The 11,548-nt window shown below is 31.2% G+C and overlaps 1 protein-coding gene across 1 annotated transcript; it reads right to left on the bottom strand.

The window, feature by feature from the left end:
* Positions 1 to 599: 599 nt before the first annotated feature.
* LOC107447305 (dynein regulatory complex subunit 5) lies at positions 600 to 10,068 on the bottom strand. The gene is made up of 2 exons (XM_043046322.2): positions 9,079 to 10,068; positions 600 to 953 (listed from the first exon to the last, which is right to left on the bottom strand). The coding sequence occupies exons 1-2, from the start codon at positions 10,015 to 10,017 to the stop codon at positions 819 to 821; spliced, it is 1,074 nt and encodes a 357-aa protein (XP_042902256.1). The 5' UTR covers positions 10,018 to 10,068; the 3' UTR covers positions 600 to 818.
* Positions 10,069 to 11,548: the final 1,480 nt, after the last annotated feature.

Below are 11,548 nucleotides of genomic sequence, written 5' to 3'. Positions count from 1 at the left end.
ACGTAACAACTCATGCCAAATGAATACAGCTAATTCTTATTTTGCTGGGATGAACTGCGAAAAACGTGTTATGCTTAATCTAATAGCGTAAAGCCACCAGGAAGGACAAAATACGATATTAAACAAAACAAAAAATATTATTTTAGCTTTATTGTGTTGGTATATATTTCATTTCTGGGCGTGATTTCTTAGTGTTGTTCAGCACTGATTCATTGATTATTTTCTTTTTATTACGTTGTACTAAGAACTGAAATTCAGCTAGTTATGAATAATTTTTGATAAAACAATCGTATAAATGGAGAAAAGGTCTAGAAAAAGAAAGGAAATGAATTAATAAGTTAGAAAACCTGCAAACATTGAATGAAGTTATTAGTGAATGGGTGAATCGGACAATAACCACTGAAAGTCATTCTTGATATAGCGAGTGAATAAAAATTGAAAAAGACAAGGAAATGGACCTTGCCGTCAAGGAATGACCCTGTCAAAGAAATGTCCTGGTCCACGAAGTGACTGCCAATGATGAACTGAGCAATTTCTTTACACCATAACTTAACTAGTACAAATCTTAAATTAAAAAATATTATACCAAAACAATAAAATATTGAATAACATTTTTATGAAACGAAGTTACTCCTACAGTAGAAAGCTACTTCGGAAACAAATGATAAATTGTAAGAAAAGACGTGCATGGTATATTCATTTCAGATAAATGTTCTAACATTTCTACATTTCCAGAAGTGCCTAACAATAGAAGATGAGGTATGTTTTCTTAAGATGTATGCCTGATGAATAAGAAAGCACCTTGAAGAGAAAAAACTTCAGGACTTTGCGTTGCATGACACGCATAAATGTATAAAATCTTCATCTTCTTTCCTAAATCCACAAAATTGGATTCCAAGAAATAAAAGTGTCCCGTTCCTCTGGATCTTCTTGGATATCTCTTTTCCAGTTTCCTATAGTAAAGAAGATGGTTGATGGTTAAAACAATGCAGAATACATTTAGAGAATGTGTGCTTTACGTGAATCGAATGATGGATTATGCTTGAAATATATATATATATATATCAGTTTGAATGAAATATTGAAATNATATATATATTTATTCAAGCTAAAGATTTTGCTTTTTCATGAAATTTGTTAACTGTTAATTTAGTATTTTACTTTTAAACCGAAACCACATTTTGCTCCACGCTGCTAAGTTTGATTTCTGCTTTCTTTTATTTCATGCTCTTTTTCAACTGAATTTTTCACCGATATCGATACATATAAAGAATAATTTTTATCTTAGGTTGTTCTTTATTCAGAAATATCACGTTAACTTATACCAAAAGATGCGTCTTGAGAAGGACTTTTGGTTTTTCACATTAATAGTCTTCTTAATTATATTATTNTATATATATATACATAAAAATTGTCAATTTCATACTGTTAGAATTTTCGTTTTAAAATTACGATAAAATAACTTGCTGTGATCTGTCCATCTAATTAACTTTAAAATTTACCATGAAGGTCATTGAACCATTGATTTGAAGCCTTTTACAACTGGTATGGTTAATAAACCATAAATACAAAACTACACAGTTTCTTAACCACTTACAACTAACCTGGATTTTAAAACAGTAAAAAAAAAAATTACTGGTCATTAGAGCTAGGCTTTTAATTAAGTAATGGACATTTAAGTTTGATTGTGGTTGAGTTGTGTTTCTTCAAATGAATCTAGAAATGTGGTTTAATTAGTATATCCGGTTGTTTCCCCTATCGTGAGAGATGAGAAACACTAGACTTTTTTGTGTTAAGCTTCTTTATGGTGATCTACGTGTGAATGAGAATATCGTATTCTAATAATCCATGGTCACAAATTATTGCAGGATGCAGGAAACTCTTCATGTTTTAAAGGAAATAGAGGAAATATTGTAGTTTCAAAGCACGGACTCGAACCCCCGTTCTGACAGTCATTAGATTTACAGATTAGCCTACTCGGTTGTAACATATATTCAGCTGCAAGGAACTTAGTGGCTTCATTGGATAGGTTTAGTTGGTGGTATAAATTTCTGGTTATTTAATCGTATTTGGTGAAAGCAATTAACAAACGGTTTTTTTTAGAGTTAATTGTTTGAATACCATCTTGTTTATGGCTTTTTAACTGTTTTGTTTGAATATGCAAAATAACAAGTAAATAGTTTGTTAATTAGCCATTTTTTTCCGAGAAATTTCTAACCGTAAAAAGTAAAATAAATATCACAATTTTATTCGTCTATATACTGCAATCAGAGCTTGCGTCTGAGTTACAATAAAAAGCTTTCTAGAGTAAAACTATCAAAGAAATGTTGTTTTTAAGCTTAGTTATGATTTGGGCTACTGCATATCTCCTGCATGGTAGTTGAAAAATAAATTCGCTGTTTTTTCTGACTAATAATAGATTCAAAAGAAATTAATAAAGATACTACTTTACTGTGGTATTATGTTTTGCACTGTCCACCGACGGGGAGAAAATTGCTCCAAGACAAGAGATAAAAAACAGGAGAACTCCGGGATCAAGTATTGGGGGAAATTTGCCTTCGTGGAGGACTAATTAGACCAGCATTTGCGTTACATGGAAAGGAATATCACGAAAGCTTTCCATGGCCAGCCTGACTGCGAGAGAACTCCAACCCATGATCCGTCTACTACTGAGGATATTTTACGTAAGCGCTGTGGTCAGTGCAAGCCGGATGCGGAATTTTTATCGACCAGCCATCCCTGGGATTCGAACCTGGTTCACCTCAATGAAAGTCGAACGCTCTATCCCCTGAGCCACAAATGAATATCTGGACAACTAATTGAGATTAAAACAAATCGTTTCTTATAAGTCAAGTTTTTCGAATAGAAATTATAACATATCCGCTGATTTTCTTATTTGCTTATATTTTATAAGAAATTCTTACAACACATTTTACATAAAAGGAACATAATATCTGGAAAATTAACTGAGACTAACTGAACTAGTAACTGAGACCTCGATTATAATAGGTTACACTTAATATTTTATTTCTTACTTTTTTATGCAAAACCATAAAAAAGTTCTTTTTTTTTTTTTTTTTTTTTTTTTTTTTTTTTTTTTAGAATCGTTACCGAAAAAAATGCAAAATCTCATGTGCAGCTCAAGATTAACATTTAAGAGCATTACATTAGCATTTTAACATTTAGCTTCCTGCAACCATACAATGACTAAATATTTCAAAAATAATCTGGTCAACCTTTATCCTCATAAAGCTCAATTTCGAATTATTGAAAATATAATGTAACGAAATTTCCTAATGTTAGGATATTTGAAATGATCGGTGATAAATGGTCGCCATTTAATTACTTCGCATTGTTCATTTCATCAATTAATCACGCTAGGAGGACATTATCTTTTTGGCTGTCCCTTAAAACCGAAGTTTATCCTTCAGCGAACCTTTTCATTAGCTGTCAAAATAGTGTTATACATATCTTTTGCGATATAGCTTTAGTTTAATCAATTTTTGTTTACATGTGATGATTGGTATTATTTTCCACTTTAACTTTCTATTCACTGCAAATCATAATGTTCTACATTGAATCATATAAGACTTCGGCAGAAAGTACAACTTATAGTAAAAGATAAATTATTTTATATTTATTCTACTTTTGTATTTTTTTTTCTTTTTCTTAGTACTTTGTATTATCTTTTTTTCTTTTCCTGGACTTCTTGCAAAGCCTTTGGGGTACAGAAAGAGCAAATTTTAGACCTTTGCTTGCTCTCTCCATAGAAAAGGTTTTGTATTATTTTTATGACTTCCGGGGCTGGTACCCCCTGACGACGTCAACTTCGGTTGTCATTATTATACTCTTCATATTTTTCATTGTTTTTTTTCTTTATTTACAATTCGCTATTTTAATTTTATAACTTATTTCATAAGCTTTAACTCTTCAAGTGTTCCGTGAAGAAGTTGTACTGAAATTTTCCTGCTGCATATTGCTTTACGGGTGGAAAAGAAATGCGAAATGGGAGAAAGAAACTTTCTTTTCTTGTAAAAAGAAAGCCTTGAAAAATTCCGTACAAACAAGTTCCATTAAAAAATATAAGTATAGGTAAAACCGTTTTTGTAGCTAAAAACCGGTTTTAAGAGAGGTTACTTAAACTACCATCGTGAAATTAGAAAAACTCTAGCACTAGTTCCGAAAGAGAATAATATTAGATTTTTAAACATTTACATTTTTATTTTGTAAAGAAATCTTATTTTCAGGGTGGTCAATTTATATACTTTATAAGAAGACAGCGAAGATTTAATGTTATAATGTAAAAACAGATGCAAATGATCAGCAAATTTTCGAATAAATAATGTTAAGAAAAAAATCATAAAAATAATTTTTTTTTGAAAATTATTCCATGTATTATTGAGCTAATATATTAAACTCTAATATATTCGCTGCATTCAATTCACCTTTCCCTAAAAAATGATAAGTAACTGACCTACTTATAATTAACACTACTAGAATGTTTGATTTTACTTTAAATTTATTACTTAAATTTTCCAATAAAATTTTATTAATTTAGATTTTTACCATGAAAAAATAATGAATTATAGTTGTCATACTTACGCCCGGTGACTGAGTGGTAGCGCTTCACGCTCCCGTGCCACAGGTCCTGAGTTCGAGCCTCGGGCCGGGCAAGATTGACTCAGCCTCTCATCCCTTCAGTGGGTCGATAAATGATTACCAAGCATGCTTGGGAACTAAACACTGAGGGTTTCGCGCTCGGCTTACCACCTAACATCTGCTCCTGCACCCCAAATCCCAAAGTCAAGAAAACTGAGATGGGCACAGTAGGCCTTGGCCCTCCATGGGCTGTCGTGCCACTAAGTTTAGTTTTAAATTAGTTTAGTAGTTGTCAGACTTATGTAAGGTCATACTTGTATACCTTATACTTGTATTAAAGTTTCCTAAAAGCTGATTATTTTGAGAAATAATTTTATCTCTTTTTTTTCAAAGGCATAGCCTAAAAGCTGAAATTTGTTATAAGGAAGAACCTAACTCTATTAAAAGAGCTGATGATATGAATAGTACACCAAGAAAAAAATTTAAAATACTGCTTATAAAATCAATATTTTTTAGTATTAAATGAAAAAAATAATAAATTCAATTGAATTACACTAAAAAGAATTTAATTAAATCTGATTACTGTGTTAACAAATATATTTCACCCTGAAGCAATTTATTTTCTGTCAAGTAAATTTAAAATAGGAAGATCTATTTTATCCGGAAAAATGGTATTCAAGCATTATTCAATTCCAAGCGTCATGTAGTTTCAATTTCTGGTATGTTTCTTAACAACCATTATTTTCTGGACTGTCTGCTGAATGTAGCTTTTTAATTAAGTGTTGTGAGTACAGTCTAACTAATTTTCTTATAGTTTGTAGTATAAGAAAAGCAATGGTGGACATGAAAAGCAACGGTGGACATCTGGGATCCGCAAGGGGGGAGGAAGGTTGAGGAGAAGGGATAAAAGGGAGAGAAACTTATCTAGACAAGCCATCTAGATGGCCATCTAGACATTGAGACGTTGTTTCAGATGTATTTTTTTTTTTTTCACTAAATCGAAGAAAACCAATTTTACGCTGATAGAACTAATAGTTTTAAGGTTATTTATGTTTCATGTTCGTAAAAAAAATAATAAAAATACACTTTTATGCTTGAAAATGAGAACAAATAAGGTATTATTTCCTACATAAGTGTTTAAAAGTTTTTGTGTATAAAAAGTACAGCTCTGTACTTATAGCTGCACTGGGAAAAAAAGTATGGTCAAAACTACCAGAATATGGAAAAATTTACCGTGTTTCTGACTCTATAGGAACACCAAAAAATCTCGGTAATTTACCTCGTTTTACAGAAACGCTTTGATAATGATTTTGGTAAACTTAACAATAAAATATGATTTTATATTATGCAATAAAATTTAGTAAATGTGGTGAAATCAGGTAATTTTATCATATGTAACCTTAGAGTATGATATAAAAACTACTTAATCGGTTAAATTTACTTTTCTGTTTTGTATTTTTTACTAAATGTGTAAAATAAGAGCTATAATTTTAAAAAACAGTATTTCCGGTAAACCCGTACCATATTAACGTAACCGAATAAATGGTCTAAATACCGTATATTTCGGTTTTTAATACCAGATTTTTTTTCACCGTATATTTAAGCATCTGACTTTGCTATCTAGGCAAGTGAGGTATTGTTTCCTGCGTATTTCTTTTGCACTGAATCGAAAAAGATCAAAAGTAAGTCGTTAGAATTGGTAGTTAGATATTATAAAATAGTTTTAACGGTTTCCTGAGTACAACGTATAATTTTTAACTTATAGCTATTTACGCATCTTATATTGCTATCTAGACAAATGAGGCATTGCTTCTTATGTACTTTTACACTAAAGCTAATACAGCTAAAATTAAATTAATAGAACTAATAAGTTAGAAGTAAATAGATTTTCATTCAGAAAACATATAATTTTTGACTTATACTCTAAGACGATAAAACATTTATATTTCCGAAGCTATTAGTTTCATTGACTGGATTTAGAAACAGTGACCTACTTGTCTAGATAGCAATGACAGATGTTAAAATAGGTAAATGTGCAAAACTATGATTTTCTTCATATACATTTTGAATTATAAATTCCATTGGCTTTGTTTTGATCTCATTTTTATCAGTGTAAAAATATCACGTGAGAAAAAAAACAATATCTCAAATACCGAGAAATAAAATTATAACGCATATAATCAAGCAAAGCTGTAGATTTTATAGGCGAGACATACTTCTTAACTATTGATTCTATTAACTTGAGATTGTTTTTATTCGATTAAATGTAAAGAAAAAATGTAATGGAAATATACCTCATTTGTCTAGATAGCAATATGTGAATTTTTTCCTCTGACTATACTTCATCACGTGATGGAGTCATTTCACACGTGATGAAATTGCGAAATCTATTAATCAGTCATTTTAAGTTTCATTTTATTAACTGAAATATATTCTGTTAAACCTAGCTGCTGAATTTTGAATTTCGTGATTGTAAATATTTTGAAAACTCGGTTTTTCAAAAAGTTAAAAGAATTCGTCTAACCAGAAATTTAAAATTATGCTACTAGACTTAATAGAATACATTTCTGTGAACAAAATAAAACAAAAAATATCTGAAAACTAGAGAGAAAAAGTGAAAAGTGATGATTTTGAACTATCTTTACGATTTATAGGATTATATAACTGCTTTTTTATGCTTTTAATCCTGCTTTCATGAATAGAGATTTGTCAAATTTTGGTTTTTCCTCACATAAATATCGATTCAAGATCTCCAAAATCCAAGTAAGTCGAATATCAAAATTGAATTCCTGAATAGCAATGCATCCCTCTAAACAATTTTTGGTAGGATTTGAAATAGTCTATAATTTGTCCACCTTAGACAAATCAAATATGATTTTCTTCAATAGCGATGCGTCCGCCTAACATTTTTATGTAGGAATTGGAATAGTTTTATAATTTGTCTACCTAACTGTTGCTGTTGTTGTTGTAGTTCATTTACGTCGCACTAGAGCTGCACAGTCGGCTACTGGAGACGGTCTGGGAAACATCACTAAGGATGATCCAAAGACATGCCGTCACAATTTTGATTCTCTGCAAAGGGAATGCCACTCCCGCTTCGGTAGCCCGACGACTTGCGCGAGAAGTCGAGCATTTTACGGTAGAACAGTTTAACGAGGACCAATACCGCACACTCTCGGACCCTTCGTAGACTGACCCGAGCAGTCACCCACCCGCACAATGACCGCAGCCAGTGATGCTTGACTTCGATGATCTACTGGAAACCGTATCTTAACTATCAGTCTTCTGCGGGAGACCTACCTAACTGAAATCAAATATGATTTTCTTCAAAAGCGATGCACCCGCCCAACAAAATATTAGCAATTCTGCTAGGTGGACAGTATATTAACAATTCCGCCTAATTGGAATTGTAAATATTTTTTCCACCTAAATCAAATCAAATATAATTTTCCTCCTGCCCACCTCAGCCCACTTTTTGAATCGATATTACAAACTTAATTCTTAATAATATACCCGTTTTTCTGCTTTGTTGCATTTATTTTAGTATGCTTTAAATCCGGAAGAAATGTTTCATCTAACTAATAATTTGACAAATAGGTACCGCTCACAAACTATAAATTTCCCAAGATAGTTAAGAGCGAAATATTAATAATAACTGCTGTCCTAAAAAAGAAGGCAACTAATACAGGATGTTTATAAAGTTCCGGACCCGTTTAATAACTCATAAAATAATAAAGATAGATTAAAATTAATAACATAAATTATTAGATAGACTCAAAAAGTTTTATGACCCTTGTCAATGAACTTCCACGTGTGCCCCCTTCGTCACACGGAGAATATCAAGTCGATAGTCAATTTCACGCCAGGTAGCGGCAAGCATGTCGGCATTCACAGAGGCTATTGCGGTTGTAATTCTGGCTTTTAGGTCATCAATGTTCGACACGATCCTCCTGTAAACATTGTCCTTTATAAATCCCCAAAGAAAAAAGTCCAGCGGCGTTATATCAGGTGATCTGGGTGGCCAAGGAATTGGACCTCCTCGCCCAATCCATCTTCCTGGAAAATGGTCATTCAAAGAACTACGAACGATGATACCCCAATGAGGTGGTGCACCATCTTGTTGCAAAAAGACATGGGGCTGAAGCTCTTCTAGTGGTGGAAATACGAAGATATCATCGAATACGAAGGTATATTAGGGTATCACCGGGACTTTATAAACACCCTGCATTTCCACAAATGTTAATTTCAAGGTGAGGCATATTTCCTTAGATAAAGCTAAGACACTATGAAAATAGCTATAGATTCCCGAAATACATAAGTGTGTTGTAGTCGTTAAATTGTGTTGTTGTATAACATGACCTGAGTAGTATCAAACAACACAATGAAGAGTGAAGCCGAAAATGGCGAAATTAGCAATGACCTTCTTGCTTAGAACAGCAGATTAATACAATTAATAAAAAACAAGAAACGCTATTATACCTCTCCCAAATTATTTCCACTTATATTCAAGGACTTCAGGACTCTGTTGCGATCAATTACATTTCTAAGGAAACAACCACTATTTGATGTTAAACTGTTGTACGATATGTCTAACTCACTTAACATATGGTTTGACAACAAACTTTCACAGATACTTGAAATTCCTGCATCGCCAATGAGATTGCCACTTACATCAAAACTACTCAAGGTTTTAGACTTTGTTAAAATTTTACACAAATCTGTAATACTGTCATTTGCAAGGTAATTTTTTCTCAATTTAAGTTTTCGAAGATTTGACATTTCTGATAATTTTCCGATTGTGTTCCATGATTCTGCAGAAATCATGCAGCAAGATAAATCTAATTCTTCAATAGTATCTATTAATACCAAATTGTCAATTAAACAAGATATATATTTTGCATTTAAACACATTCCAACTATCGTCACTTGGCGAAGTTTGGCGAAACTTAAAAAGCCCTTGCAAAACCCTTCGAAAATGCTTGAGTTTCTTTTATTAATTGAGCAATCACTAATTATAACAGGAAAGTTGAACAATAAAATTTCTTCCAAGTTTGTAAACATTGGTAATATCTTAGACACGTTACCTACTAATAATAGACTATCATTTATTAAGTTTTCGTCATGGTTTTTTTCGTTTATCACATTAAATTTAAAACCATTGATAGTTAATTTGAGTAGATAATTTCTGAATGGAAAAATAAGGACTTCCAAGTCTTCGTATTGGATTTTTTTCAAAATAAAATCATCCAGTGCATCTTGTACTAAGTGCGAAGCAAACGTGCTCTTCCAATTACAGCAAGATAACCAAAAATCAACGTAACTCCATCCTTTCTCTTCGCACTTTCTTTTCCAAAATGATTCTTCATCGATGAATGAAAAAACAAGATCTGATCTCAAATTCAAAGGCAAATAAGTCATCAATTGTTGCTTCTTATCGGTGGGAAAATTTAATAGAGCATGCTGTGTTTCTACATCTAAATCAAAGAAATGAAATTAAAGGTAATACGCACACTTACAGAAACATGACAACAATAAACATAATAACAATAGGAAACATGATAACAATAACGTTAATAAAAATTTTAAAAACAACATTTCACAAGCAGTTAACAAGAATTTAAATAATTTTTTTATTTTATTTATTTATTTATTTTTAATTTATTTTCATTCTTATTTTTTTTTTTTTTTTTTTTTTTTTTTTTTTTTTTTTTTTTTTTTTTTTTTTTTTTTGGTGGGTTGGGGAGAGATTGAGATTATAATCCGTAATTTGCTTAATAATTTGTTTTTTTCTTCAAAAACATTTTAAAGTTTTTAAGTAAAATAAAAATAAAAAAATTCTTTTTGAACGATCTATGTTTTACGATCCAATAAGTTTTTTATACTTTTGTTAGAAAAAAATTTCATTTTTCTCATTTTGTGCAGTATGTAACTTTTTACCAACAATTTTACTTGCAATATGCATTATTCATACACATACAACTTACAGGAATTATGAAAGTTATCAATATTTGCTTTAAAATAGCTTTCTTATCTGTATTCAAAAACGCACAAAGCGAGTAAATTAATTTCTAAAACTTAAATAAAAATATGTATTGCACTCAATATTGAAACAAACACATTTCATCACTTGTTTAAAAACTTTATTCGTTTCAAAAACATACAAATTTGAGATTACAGTCAACATGTTTCAAGCGCTTCAAAAACAGTCCCCCATTTTCAAGACTTGCCAGGTGTGGAAAAAAAATCATGCCCAGCAGTCTTGAAAATGGATGCCTGTTCTTGAGATCTCTTGAAACAAGTCGACTATTATTTCCGAGTTGTAAGTTTTTGAAGAGAATGAAGTTTTTAAACAAGTAATATCTTAACGCTTCAGCATCTTGGGATTATTTATTTTAACACATTACATATTTATCAATATTAAAAATTAGCATTTTGATGTTATTTGATTTATTGATTAGATTCCTTTTAACCCTAACAACTTATAATAAATCTCTTTTGCACTTTCCTGCTTTAAAACTTACGTAAAAAAAAGAACGTTTGAACGTAAAAAAGACCGTTAGACAATAACTGGTAGAAAGAAACTTAAACTAAATTATACTGGAAGTAAAAGTTGAGTTGGAATTAATAAATACCCAAGACAAAATTTATGATGGTACCATCAAAGGATTTTGATGGTTTATGTTGGTTTCAACAAGATTCTTGATGGTCCAACATGTTTTGATGGGCACCATCATACAACAATTTCCATCATGGTTTGTTGGTTTTTGATGGACCAACAAATTCCAACATAGCAAGATGGAAAATGTTGCTGTATTGCTATGATGGTAAACCATCAAGTAATGTTGGATTTTTCATGGACCAACAGTAACCATCATATTATGATGGAATATGTTGTATTCCCTTTATGATGGTCAACCAACATGGTATGTTTACTATTGATGGACCAACA

The sequence above is a fragment of the Parasteatoda tepidariorum genome, chromosome 6, assembly GCF_043381705.1.
Source record: "Parasteatoda tepidariorum isolate YZ-2023 chromosome 6, CAS_Ptep_4.0, whole genome shotgun sequence".
Classification (NCBI taxonomy): Eukaryota; Metazoa; Arthropoda; class Arachnida; order Araneae; family Theridiidae; genus Parasteatoda; species Parasteatoda tepidariorum.
Note: the sequence above shows the minus strand (reverse complement) of the source record. Positions and strands in the feature narration are given on the sequence as shown.